General features: G+C 45.5%; 1 protein-coding gene across 1 annotated transcript; it reads left to right on the top strand.

Annotated features, from left to right (window-relative positions):
- Positions 1 to 2218: 2218 nt before the first annotated feature.
- selenbp1 (selenium binding protein 1) lies at positions 2219 to 13920 on the top strand. Its single transcript, XM_041942618.1, has 12 exons — positions 2219 to 2285; positions 4368 to 4421; positions 5161 to 5273; positions 5704 to 5889; positions 9107 to 9227; positions 9435 to 9617; positions 9818 to 9999; positions 10694 to 10772; positions 11083 to 11204; positions 11283 to 11375; positions 11504 to 11622; positions 11852 to 13920. Exons 1-12 carry the CDS (start codon positions 2282 to 2284, stop codon positions 12012 to 12014), a joined length of 1419 nt encoding a protein of 472 aa, XP_041798552.1. The 5' UTR covers positions 2219 to 2281; the 3' UTR covers positions 12015 to 13920.
- Positions 13921 to 14046: the final 126 nt, after the last annotated feature.

Here is a 14046-nt window from a genome sequence, read left to right as displayed (position 1 = left end):
AAAAATAAAAGTACAGATATTAACTGAGGTGAAAGGTAAGTTTCTTTTTTCTACTGGAAACTCAAAGTCAACCTTTAAATGGATCAGTGAGTAAATTCAGAGGCTCTGTTGGTGTTCGGGGGAAAGGACAGAACAGTTCTGAGTCCTCACATCCGCAGCGGCAGCAGCTCCTCTTCCTCAGAATCCACCATGTTGCACTGCCGTGTTTCTGCAGGACTCTGCTGAGGGACTTTCAGGTTTTCAGAGGCCACTGTGGGGCCAGCTTTGTTCAGCTGGCTGCAGTCTGCAGTGTCGCCACTAGATGCCAGTAAATCCTCCACAGGCCGATTGCTGAAAAGCTTCTTTTATGGTTTTGATGCAGCTGACCTTGAACACTGATTATTTGATCAACACTATGACTCATCATAAAATGATGGAACAGACCTTAACCTCAGACATAATAATAAATATTATTTAACTAACTAATAAATACAGCATGATTTAGCAAAAATAAAGAAGAAGCAAAGAGGCACAGACACATCACACCATACACAGAAGTTAAAACAGATAAAACATAAGTTTTGAAGATGTTCACTTGAAACTGACCTGTTGATGTTCGTGTTGTTTTTCTACAGTAACGCTGAACACGTTTCAGTTGATGATCAACCTGTTCAGAGTTATGATTTAAATCTGAACTTCCTCTAGAGTTATATCTGTGTCAGCCTGCATATGTGACAAATATCCTCACAGTTCAGCTTGTAGACCATGTTATTCATGAAGCCTTCACAGCGATGACTCTCAGTGGTAAGACTGTGAGACATCAGAGTTTAACCTGAAAACCTCTGACGTCTCTTTTAAAGACACCTGAGGTCTTTGTTGAGCTTTCGCTCGTTCTTGTCGTGCTGAGACTCGTCGGCTGTGTGCTTCGTCGTCTCCTGACCGGTTTCTGTTTGTTATGCAACTGATGAGCTTCAGATAATCGTCCCGTACGAACTTTGACTCGATTGTTTGAGGTGAACTTGAATCCCAGCAGAGGCCGACAGACTGAGACTCCTCAGTGACAAAGTTCTTCATCTTCATCCGACAGATCGAACCGACTGAATCCACTTCAGCGTGTTTGTTGATCCACAGCTGACACTTTCTTTTCATCTGTTTTTTCTTCATTTCTGGGGGGAAACGTGGATCAAGCGCTCCATGTGCAGTTTAATATTTTAATATGAAGACAGAAATGTGGCTGTTAATGTAAAAAAGTTTTTAAAAAAACTTGTTTCAATGAATTCACTTCTGGTTTGCTCCATCGAGGCCCATCGTCCAATCAGGTCAGAGCATTTCAGCCACCTTGAGAGAACAAATCCTGTCGGTTTTTCTGAAGTTACTTCAGCCTGTTCGCAGACTGAGAATTCACCTGTTCGTGATGTTACCGATGGCTCACTGGCTGTGGACCACCGCCACCTCTGCAGGGGTCTGACACTGCCTGGCTTCTTCAGCGTCTGCAGCCACAGCGTCGTGACTTCTGGTTGTGTCTCGCTCAGGGCTCGGCGCAGCGTGTGGAGGCACCGACGGTTTGGATTCTGAAGGCATGTGGTCGGGCTGTGGGACCCTCAGGCTTGCGGGTGGTCCTCAGGGGCCGTTTCCTTTCACCCAGTCAGCAGTTTGGGCTGAATTCAATCACGAAACACTGAACAGGACGTGAAACAACAAGTTCTGCATCGAATATCAAAACCCTCAAAGTAAAGGGGTGTAAAATGTAAGAGATAAAGTGAGACACACTGGACGAGGTCCATCAATCATCAACACAGACAGGAGATAAAATATCAGGATTTACAGCCACATCACGTGTAACCACTCAGTGACCGAACAAAACAGCACAAAACCAGTAAATAACTCGTCTGACATGACGCTTCAATAAGAAAAGTAAAAAACACTAATAACAATAATAATAATGAGATTCTTAATGGACTGAACAGAAAGAGAGCAAAGATGGAATCAGCTTCACTTCATAAAACACTGATGCAACAAGCTGTGAACTGTGGAGAAACTTCTGTGGATGAAAGTAAAGACGTGATTTTAAAATGAATCCAGAATCTCATAAAGAATCTGTGATTTAATGACGTAATGATAAACCAGTCTGGACTTCAGAGGGTTAACCTGCAGTCTGTTCGCTGGCATGCAGTCACACCCCTCCTGTCTGATTGGCTGTGTCCGGATATGAAAGCAGTTTAACTCCTCCCTCCTGATCTGTGAGAGTCCAGGCCTTCTGACAGCGGGACCTACAGGATCTGATCAGACCAGGAGCTCAGACATGGGTGAGCTGACTTCTCTTTTACCTCTTTAGTCGTCTCTCCATCACGTCCGTCACTCGTTCAGTTTCTCCTCTGCAGCTTCTGTTTGACTCAGCTGCTTTAATCAAAGCTTTTTCTCGAGGCGTCTGGTTGGAGGGGGCTGCAGCTCCCAGGCAGGGTCTGTGTTAGTGACCTTTGTTCTGTTTCCTGTCGTTCTCCGTGGAACTGAAAAGATGTTTTCTGCTGCTGCACGCTCACGTCAGCTCATGAGGGGAACTAAAGAGGCCGTCCGTGAAGTCTCAGCAGGTTTCTGCTCTGACGTTTAAACTCTCGGGCCTGGTTGTCGTATCCGGCTCAACTGATCAGAGACTTCACAGGTCTTTAATGTCCCAAGAAGTTTCCTGCAAACTACTTAAAGTATTTCATACCAAGTTTAAGAAAATAAGAGTTTCCCTGCAAGAAAAACTCAAGTTTAACAAATCAAATATTCGTCAGTTAATCAGTAACTACGTTTGTTAGCAGTTGGTTGTGCAGCAGTGAGACACTTTCAGCACTCATAATGCACAGAGCACCTGAACACACCACTGAGACAAGAAAAACAGTTAAGACACTGTGCTAATAACCCGTCCTGGAGTTCAGGAGTGTTTGCTGGACGTCTGAGGATGGACCAGGGTGTCCTGAGCAGCACCAGTTGTTCTGCTGCAGACGTGAACCACCTCACCTGTCTGACCTGGAGAGACTGAAACCAGCAGGTAAAAAGAAAGTGAGCTCAGACTCCACAAACAGCAATAAGACATCAAGAACATGGTCCAAGAGACGCTGCTGCTTTTCATGGACCATATTTTAGTCAACACCAATTCAAACAGTCAGCAGAGGATCATGGGACATTTCCTGTCAGTCCAGCAGCCTCAGAGTGTCGACCTGCAGACGTTTCATCCACGAGAGCTTCGAGGACACTACAGACGGCTCAGAAAACTGACCGTCGACCCGAGTAAATGTAGAGTTCAGGTCAGTTTAATAAACTGAGACTTGTTGTTGCTGTTTTCATGGTGTTTTTGGTGTTCTTGTTGTTCTTGTTGTTGGTTTTATTTTGATGTTGTTGGTATTTATTTGTTTTTGTTGTTGTTGTTTTTAATATCTGACTGACGACTGGGAGGTCAGATATCAGCCTGCAGTTACTGAGTGCTTTACTATCCAGGTTGGGGTTGGACCAGTTGGACTCAGAGACCGTCTGCAGAGCTCAGTTAATGTTATACAGGTGAATTTTCCCATGGTTCCATCTGTTTGACCGGGTTTGTTGCTGCCTCTGATCGAGGTTATTTTGTCACTGAAGAAAGATGCAAGTTCTTCACAGTTTGACAACAACCCGCAGTGTCCAGAGCCTTTAGGATCTCAGGGCCGATCTCATCCACACCTGGAGCTTGGAGCTGAGGAGCGAGCTGTCTCAGAGACCTCGGCCAGGGATTTGGGTAATGCTTCCACGGAGTATTCAAACTCCTCGTCCACAGAGGAAGTATCGCTTGGGTTCAGGAGTTCCTCCCGTCACACACGCAGCCTGAGCCGAGCCCTGCTTTCCCTTTCCGAGTCGTCTCACGATTCGCCAGAACTTCTGCTTCTCCACAGCCTCCTGAGCTTGTCCCATACTCAGCTGGTGCCCCCCTGGTCTCCTACTGATCCTCAGTGCCATCATCAGGTCGACATTTTTAGTACCTGCAGAACTGATGACAGTCCCATCAGCCTGTACTTGCGTTTGCTAGCATGCTAATACTGTAGCATGCTATCACTTATAGAAGGCTGCTGCTGTGTATGAAATAAAAACTGCTGCCGTGTACAGTTTATGGATCTTTGCTGAACTGTTTCCCAGAATGCATCAGTCTGACAAATAAAAGGTGAACTCCGGACAGAGGACACGAGGAGCTACTGAACCAGTTCATAGATTTTCAGATCTATTGTGGGATGGAAATCATCCAACAGAGAAACATTCACCTGTGACCCTCCGGATTAACCCCAGTGATGTGTGACCCCCGCACTCTGTGACGTCCTGTGACCTGTAGTAATCACAGTGTTGAGATGTTTCATGACCTTTCATCTGTTTGGTTTTCTCAGCCGGCTGTTCAGGATGTGGACCAGGATACCGAAGCCCACTGGATGCCATGAAGGGTGAGTCTGTCTGTCTGTCTGTCTGCAGAGATTAAAGCTCTGATCGTGAGCTGTGTGCTCCCCACAGACTGCAGCTTCTACTCGTCTCGTGTCTGTGTTGTATGACAAACACAAACAGAGAAATCCTCTTCCTCTCTTTCTGTCTGTGAGTCACATGTTCATGTCTGTGAAATATGAAGCTACAGCTAGCAGTGGGTATGTGAGGGGTGATGGTTCATTATTATTATTTGTTCTGATGGGTAAAAGTCCCTCATCAGCTGATTTCTGCTTCAGCGTCAGACATTAAAAATCTGTCTCCAGTTTTGTCTCCAGTCTTTTAGCAGACCGATCGTCCATGCTGTGTTTCTCTTGATGTTTTTTCATGTCTGTCCTCTTCAGTCTGGTCAGTCTCTGTGTCCTCACGTCTCTTCTCCTGTCGGTCCAGTGTTGTTCTTTACTTTTCTTGTCTTTTCTGCTGGGGACATGTCTTCTCCAGTCAAGTGTTTTGTCCTCTCCGAACAAAGTAAAAGCAAAATGCTCCATATTTTATGACTCAAACCAGCTGGTGATTAGTTATTGATCTTGGTATTAAGGGATTGACCCTTTAGTCTCTGAATGTTAGGAGTTCCTGAGCAGCCGTCTATGAGAAATAAACACCGCTGAATTTTGGTGACTGACCAATCAGAATTGAGAACTTAACATAACCCCCCCCCCCAAAAGAAACAAGAAAGAAAACCAGGAGTTGTTTTTCCTGTTGAAGGTCCTCGGGAGGAGATCGTCTACCTGCCCTGCATCTACCGCAACACTGACATCCTGAAACCTGACTACCTCGCCACTGTGGATGTTGACCCGAAATCCCCCACCTACTCCCAGGTAGGACGAGCCGTCCCTGCTGCTCCAGTTTATTGTCTCAGGATTTTTCAGCGAAGCATCAGTTCACTTCTTGTCTTGTCTCTCCTGCTGCTGGACTCGTTTTCCACTCAGATGTCTCACTGTCATTTCATCTTCGTCTTCCTTCCTTCAGGTTTTTAATTATTCTGTCTCTTTATTCTTTATTCAGAACCCAGCTAGCCTCCACAAAGTGGTCGCTGTTCTACCTGAGGTCCATAGAACACGAGATCAAGCTGTAGCTCTAACCTGTAGGATCTGTTTCACTGCCTTCCTTCCACGTTCTTAATGTGTTAAACATCTCTCTATATTCTTCTCTTTGTTTTCTACGAATACTAATGTTCTAAAATAATAATATTAAGTCTGAGGAGCATTTAAAGTCCTCTGTTTGTGACCTTTGACACTGCCGTCGCAGGTCATCCACCGGCTGCCGATGCCGAACCTTCGTGACGAGCTGCATCACTCCGGCTGGAACGCCTGCAGCAGCTGCTTCGGCGACGCCACCAAGAAGAGAAACCGTCTGATTCTACCATCACTCATCTCCTCCAGGATCTATGTGGTCGATGTCGGGACGAATCCCAGAGCCCCGCAGATCCACAAGGTACGAACAGCACACACTGTTCTACCAAAGGGTCTTATACGTAGCCCCCGACCACGTAAAGGGGACCTCATCACACTGCGACAGCACAAAGTGTTGAGTGCTCCACCGGTCTATGTGCAGAACTGCTGCTTTAGGGTTGTGCTCTTGTCATACATCATTACAAAAGTCGGATTCTTGTGATTTGATCAATGCAAAAATCAATCAGGTGCAATCAACGCCAACAACAACCAAACAACTGATTATAAAATTGAGACGACTCACTGAAGTCTCGCAGCGATCTACTGATCGATGACGGTCAGGTTATATCGGTGTGTTTTCTCTATGCAAAGATAAATTCATTTACACCCGACTGTGCAAAAGACTGGCTCCCCCCATAATGAAACTATGAATACGAGGACTCACAGTTAAATCAAGGAATATAAACGGTGATATTACACACAGTGTGAAATTATAGATATAGTAAAAGGTCTCAATATAAAGGTATACAGCCTAAATATGAGTACAGATCAATATCAGTTCCCTCAATATGAATGTAGATATTTATCTTTTTTAGTGCAGAATGCCCGCCTGTACCATGAGAGCAAGCTTCTAAATGTTTAAATATTCACTTCATATTGTATTTTTATCTGTTTTTAATGACCTTGGACGCGTGGAAGGCTTCATGCTTTCATTCCTTTCTGTTTTCCTGCTAATCAGTCTGAGGTGAAGTCATCTGCAGCCACGAGTGTTACCCTTCAAAACAGACCGAAACCCTGCGTGCAGTCCAGATGGTTGAAGAAGGGCTTTCAGTTTACTTTGGCTCAGTCTGGTTTTACATGAGTCTACTCAAATCACTGTGTACATGACAGCGGTGACCACAGTGACCACGGTCACGTACACAGAGAGTCACCAGAAGAGACATTTTGAAGAGCAGAGCTTGCTAAATTGATCCCAAACCAACCCAGGATCAGATAAAACTGCTGACGTTTCATCGGGTGTCTAGAAAAAATCTTTGGTTTGATGTTAGTGGAGTTAATTTAAACAGAAGATCCTTGTGCTCAAAAAGAGGATTCACTCTCAGTGAAGAACCTTGGAGCTCTAATCTGCCTCTATACCTGCCAAAGAGCAGTGATTCCTAACACGTCTCTGGGGGACATCAGGTGGAAACCTCCCTTCAACGGTGTTTCACCTACTTAGTCCCACGACACCTCCAGGAGGCTAGGCGGTGAACTCCGGCGTCCCAGAGTCACCCCCCCTAGTGCCAGTTCACACTGCTCCTACACAATCCAAACAGCACCGCCACGTTCAACTGACCCAGAGATGCTCCAGGTAGTGGTCAGTACCGATGCTACCATTTAGCTAATGCTAATGCTAAGAAGAACAGAAGAAGACAATACAGTGCCGATGCTACCATTTAGCTAATGCTAATGCTAAATGCTAACCGCTACCTGCTAAGATAAACAAAAGAAGACAATACAGCTAGATTCACCTATACTGTTAATGTTAACTGCTAGCTGCCAATGCTAACTGCTAAGATACTATCATACTACCACCGCTTTAGCTATTGTTAGCTGCTACAATGCTACCACAGGCCTAGATGCCACATGTAACTGCTGATTGCCACACTACCATCATCTACCCCTGCCTCTCACCAACTGTACCAATCAAAGCGGGGTGGGAATACAGACCCTGGTTCAGGTAGGGGGTAGAAAATAAAGAGGTAGAGTCAAAGATGAAAGTAGGAAGAACATAACTTCTTTTTCTCTCTGATATCAAAACTTTGCTGCTCGTCTCTCTGATGGATTTCGTCTCACTGGAAACTGTTTTTTCAGCCTGAACAAGAAGGACTGAAGGAAATTCCAGCCTTTGTTTTCACAGCAGAGAGGAAGACGTTCGCTGTCGGTTCTAAACAAAGATGCAAAGATTACCAGTCGAGAAAAACAGGCAGCGGCCCGCGGCGGCAGATCTGACTTTCACTGTGTCCTTCTGTTTGTCTGAAGTGATTTGATTCATTGCAGATTTGTTTGGTAATATGGACCCTAAAGCATTCTCATGATGAAGACATGGAGGGCTCAGTGGGGCCTCATAGGGGGTTAACTTGGCCCTGAAAACAGCAGCTGTTTTCTTTAAATTCCGAGAAATGACTCCTTTAGCAGAGAGAGGAAGAGCAGGGCCTGTTGTTCTGAGGAGGAGGAGGAGGAGGAAGGTTCATCCTGAGTTCAGAGCAGATCATGAGGACTCTAACAGCTGTTCTCTAAAAAACTTCAGATGTTTGAAAGACATTGGACTCGTTGGTGAAGTGGGAAATAAAACATGTTGCTGTGTTGGCTTCAGTGAGCCTGATAAATAATCAGGCTGCCAACAGTGACTCAGCAGACTGACAGTCTGCTGAGTCACTGTGAAATCATTCAACTCTCAGTCTCCTCAGAGACTTTAGTGAAGAGGAGAGACGAAGAGGGATGCTGCTTGTGTCCTGTGCTGTAAACAGGGATGATTTGCAACTGAGCGTGAAGCAGCAGGAAACGGAGCGTGGGATCAACAGGCAGATAAGATAAGATGAGATGAGATGAGGTGAGATAAGATAAGATAAGATGAGGTGAGATAAGATAACATAAGATGAGATGAGATGAGATGAGGTGAGATAAGATAGGATAAGATAAGATGAGGTGAGATAAGATAAGATGAGGTGAGATAAGACAAGATGAGATGAGGTGAGATAAGATAAGATAAGATAAGATCAGGCAATGGAAAAAAAACAAAATATGAAAGAAATAGACTGTGTACTGTATGTACATTATAGACTATAGATAATATATATCGCCAATGGAAAGTACTTGTAAAGAAAGTAAAGGAAATAAAAATATATATGCACAGTGAAGTATTTAAGGAAAAAGGAATGTAATACTGCACTGTTTTACAGTAGTGCAAACAAAAACAGTCTGTATGTGAACACAGTATCTGTCTATCCATCCATCTATCCATCCATCCATCCATCCATCCTGTACGGTTCTAGGTTCTAATCCCAGTAAAACTCCACTAAGTAGCACACAGTTGTCCATTCCTACTCCAGTAAGACTCCAGTCAGGATAAGATGCAGAAGATGGATGCTTTTATTGTGAAGCACTTAGCTTTTATTCTGAAAAGTGCAATGTAAATAAAAACATTGTGACTCTGTCAGACTGCTCTGCTCTGATAGAGGTGAAAATGTCGTGGTTACGTCACGTCGTTGTGTCCTCAGATGGTGGAGCCTGTCGATCTGTACTGGAAGTGTGGCCTGGGGAACCCTCACACCACCCACTGCCTGGGCAACGGTCAGATCATGATCAGCGGTATGGGGGACCCATCTGGCAACGGCAAAGGTTGGATCATAAATCCTGACAGACCTGCTCGCATAGATGGCGAAGAGAGAACAGTGAAGGTTTTATTTTAAACAAAGTAAATGAATGTTAACCAGAGTTAACCAGTCATTGTGAACGACACAACCTCCACGTTGTTATAGCGCCATCTTGTGGATACTTTCAGTCGACACGGGCTGAAACACCTCTGGACACCTCTGTTTCTGTCAGGTGGTTTCATCCTGCTGGACGGTGAGACGTTCGAGGTTGTCGGTAACTGGGAGCTCCCAGGTGAAGCTGCACCCTTTGGATATGACTTCTGGTACCAACCTCGACACAACGTGATGATCAGCACTGAATGGGGGGCGCCCAAAGCTCTGGCCGATGGTTTTAATCCAGCCCATGTCAAAGACGGTGAGTCTTTCTTTTCTCTGTTTTATGGTCATGGCCTTTCTGGTGTCCCAGGAGTGTCATCAGCGTACTGTTACCCTGTCAGACCCTCTACAGTTTAGGTTCTGATCCACAAGACAACTTCATGGAAAGTCAAAGTTACCTAACACAAAATTCTGCATATACAAAGAGCGAGTTCAGGCTCCTTGTTGTTGGTCTCGCAGGTCACTATGGACACTCCATTCATGTTTGGGACTGGACCACCCACAGGAGGCTGCAGACGCTTGATCTGGGCGAGGAGGGGGCTATTCCCCTGGAGGTCCGATTCCTCCATGACCCCGATGCCACTGAGGGCTACGTGGGATGTGCTCTGCGGGGAACCGTCTTCAGGTTCTACAAAACACCGGTCAGTATCACAAGGGTCTGGATCTCAGTGAGACTGTAGTTGGAATAATGAATAGTTGTTTTTAACGACAGACGATGATTAAGTCTTATCAGAAAGTCAGAAAGGCGCTTAGACTCCACATGGAGGATTTGTAATGGAGTCCAGACACTGGTGATGGAGGCTGATGACTCTGCTGACTGATGAAATGATGAAGCTGAAGATCTGTGAAGACTGGGTGGCGATGGGGAGGTGGAGGGGTGACCTGAGGCACAGAGAGAGTCATATTTTAAAACAGCAGCGAGGTGATTGGCTGATGAGAACAGCTGATGATCAATGACAGCAGAGGAGAAGTGTAGACCTTCATCCTGCAGTGCTCTGGATCCCAGAAGGCCTCCAGTCAGCACCACAGGGCTCGTACTGGATCCATGAGGCTCTGAGTCTCCATGGTGTTCTGCTTGATTAGCAATCAGTTGGATCTTCTTTGGAGAGGCACAGGTGTGATCAAAACAGCCCCCATGGTAAACATTATACCGACTCAATGTTAGCATGTTAGCATGTCGTTGACGTCGTTGTAGCGTGCTGATGTTAGCATGTTAGCATGTCGTTGACATCGTTGTAGCGTGCTGATGTTAGCATGTTAGCATGTCTTTGACATCATTGTAGCGTGCTGATGCTAGCATGTTAGCATGACTGCAGAAAGGTGTTTTGTTTTCAGAAAGGTGACTGGGCTGCAGAGAAGGTGATCACTGTCCCGAGCAAGAAGGTGGAGGGATGGCTGCTACCTGAGATGCCAAGTGAGTCTGACTGACTGTCTGTCTGTCTGTCAGTCTGTCTGACTATCTGTCTGTCTGACTGTCTGTCTGTCTGACTGTCTGTCTGTCTGGTTACCTGTCTGTCTGACTGACTGTCTGTCTGACTGGTTACCTGTCTGTCTCTCTGTCTGTCTGACTGACTGTCTGTCTCTCTGTCTGTCTGTCTGTCTCTCTGTCTGACTGGTTACCTGTCTGCCTGTCTGTCTGTCTGTCTGTCTGTCTGACTGGTTACCTGTCTGCCTGTCTGTCTGTTTGTCTGTCTGTCTGACTGGTTACCTGTCTGTCTGTACAGGTCTGATCACAGACATCCTGATCTCGTTGGACGACCGCTTTCTTTACTTCAGTAATTGGCTGCATGGTGACATCAGACAGTATGACATCACAGACAGGAGGAACCCACGATTGGTCGGCCAGGTGAACACTTTGACGCCCGTGCAGTAACGAACAGGTGAAAGCTCAGAGTGAGACAGCTGACCTGTCTGTCTCTTCCAGGTGTTTCTGGGAGGAAGTATCATCAGTGACGGTCCGGTCAGAGTCCTGGAAGACCCCAAGAACCAGCCGCAACCCCCCCCACGCATCATCCAGGTACCACAGACAGGAAGCAGTGAGACCTGTCTATCCAGCACCCTGTGTTCAGTCCTCTGCTGGGGTTCATGTATGATTGATTGATTGATTTCTCTCTGATTGGTCATTGATCCGTCTCTGTCTCTCAGGGAAAGCGTGTCCCTGGAAGTCCTCAGATGATACAGCTGAGTTTAGACGGTCGGAGACTTTATGTGACGACGTCTCTCTACAGCGGCTGGGACAAACAGTTCTACCCCGACATGATCAGGTCAGTACTCGCAGTACTCTAATACTACTGCTCTACTACTCCAGCATACTGGAGTAGTACTGCAGTACTACTGTTGCTGGTCCTGATTATATAAATCCTGTTAAAAACGCTTCAGTTTGTCGATGACATCGATGTTCAGAGCAGATCTGAGTTCTGCAGAACTAAAGCAGAGCAGGAGGTTCCAGGTGTGTCCACATGTACTGAGTGTTTGTTGTGTCTGTCTGCGCAGACACGGCTCAGTGATGATGCAGATCGATGTGGACTCTGTTCACGGGGGTCTCTCCGTGAACGAGAACTTCCTGGTGGATTTTGGTAAAGAACCCCACGGTCCGGCTCTCGCCCACGAGATCAGATATCCTGGAGGAGACTGCACGTCTGACATCTGGCTGTGAAAACTGATCTCATGTTTCAGTGTAAACCTTCGTCACACGTCCTTTTAATCACTGAGCCAGCTGCTGTCTCTGTTTACCTTCACAGCAACACAATATTAACAACATTAATATCAAATCAATAATCAAACTGTATTAGTGGGAACTTTCAGGTGAAAGTAGGACAAATATAAACAGCTGGAGACGACGAACAGGTCGACCGGGTCCCAGCAGCTCAGAAAAGGGTCTGAAGCAGCTCAGCAACGAGACGACTCACAGACCTTCATCCTCACAGCGGCAGCTTTTCACTAACTCGCTGCTCCTCCAGTCAGGTTCTGCAAAGCTCCACCTCTTTTGAACCTTTCTGGTCGACAGCGGTCACGTTTTTAACCGATCGTCCTCCTTTATTATAGAAACGTGGGTCTCAGCCCCCCAGTGCTGCGTTTTCATGTCGAGACAGTCAAAATCCTGTGTCTCAATTCAAGTCAGTCAGACTCGCTGTGTGAGAGTCTGAGTCACAGCGCCACCATCTGGCTGAAAAAAGATTAAAATGACAATAATAAGAAGGCACGATCAGAAGTCTGATTGAAAACCACATCTGACACACCAGATCCAGACCTGACCCAGACCTGATCAGACTGTCTGAGACGTCTGGATCAGAAGTCTGATTCAAAACCACATCTGACACACCAGATCCAGACCTGATCAAGGCCTGATCCAAACCTGATCCAGGCCTGATCCAGACCTGATCCAGGCCTGATCCAAACCAGATCCAGACCAGATCCAGACCTGATCCAGACCTGATCCAGACTGTCTGAAAGGTCTGGATCAGGTCTGGATCGGAGTAGCAGAGCAGAAACAAACCACTGAGTGATTCACAAACCAACAGGAGGATTTTAAAGCCGAATGAAGTCCTGGTTCTGGTCCTGAATCAGCTGCTTTCTGCCGCTCTGCATCACCGAGATCATCTGAAGACCTTCATGATCAAACATCTGAATTCTTTTGTGAATTACTGCCGTCATAATTTTAATGTTTGGCTCGTCGGTGGCGGGAGAAGTAAAAAACCGACGTTGTGACGCCGTGTGAAACGTCGATCAAACAGATTCTGATCACCTGCTGAGCCTTTGTGACACAAACTCACCTGAAAACAGCACAGAGTCAGAAGACAGGTCGACTGGTGACAGGTGAGAGTATCATGACTGGCAGGAGATTACTACCAGGACTCAGGAACACTTCAGAAAACTGTTGCCAGGAAACACAGTTAGTTTGTTAATGACTGATTCTGTTTGATTGATGTTTCACAGAGTCCGGACTGTTCTGGGATCAGGGCTGTGAGTCACAGTACAGGAGAATCAGCATCAAAATATACTAGTAAAAGTACTCGTTACACAGAATGGAAATATTGTAATGGAGTAAAAAATGTAGTCAAGTACAAGCATAAAGTAGCAGAAAACTGAGATACTCAAGTAAAGCACAAGTACCTCATAATTGTGCTTTTAGTGCAATACTTGCGTAAATGTACTCAGTTACTTTCTAACCTTTTGCTTGTGAAGAATCAACAGCTGCATCCAGCCTGACCAATCAGACGTCAGCTGAGACTCAGGTACATGTGTCAAAATAAAACAAACCTGTCTGACCTGCTGGGACCTGTCAGTCACACCTGTCTCCTGCAGCACCACCTGCTGGTCAAACTGTCACATCACAATGTTTGAATAAAGTTCCGTTTGATCGTCGTCTGTCTGATACTTTCACCTGCAGATTATAATCGTTACAGATGTGATTTACTAAATACAAAAGCAGCAATAAAGTCTAAATGTTCCATTAATCCTTCAGAATACGTTTGATTTTAGGATTGATGTCTTTTACTGCTTTTCTCTGAGCACCTCTGAAATGTTTCGCCTTCCATTTCAAAATAAAGGAATAAAAACTGTGTCAAAAGTCAAAGTACAACTGTTCAATGAACCAAATTTCTATATCTGGATTATTTTGATGGTTAACTTGGAACCAGAACTTTAATGGCTTAATGGTGGTTTGTCAGCGTTACAACTTTGTATTT

The sequence above is a fragment of the Chelmon rostratus genome, chromosome 8 (assembly GCF_017976325.1).
Source record: "Chelmon rostratus isolate fCheRos1 chromosome 8, fCheRos1.pri, whole genome shotgun sequence".
Lineage (NCBI taxonomy): Eukaryota > Metazoa > Chordata > Actinopteri > Chaetodontiformes > Chaetodontidae > Chelmon > Chelmon rostratus.
The sequence above is the reverse complement of the archived record's forward strand: the minus strand, read 5'-3'. Positions and strand labels throughout refer to the sequence as shown.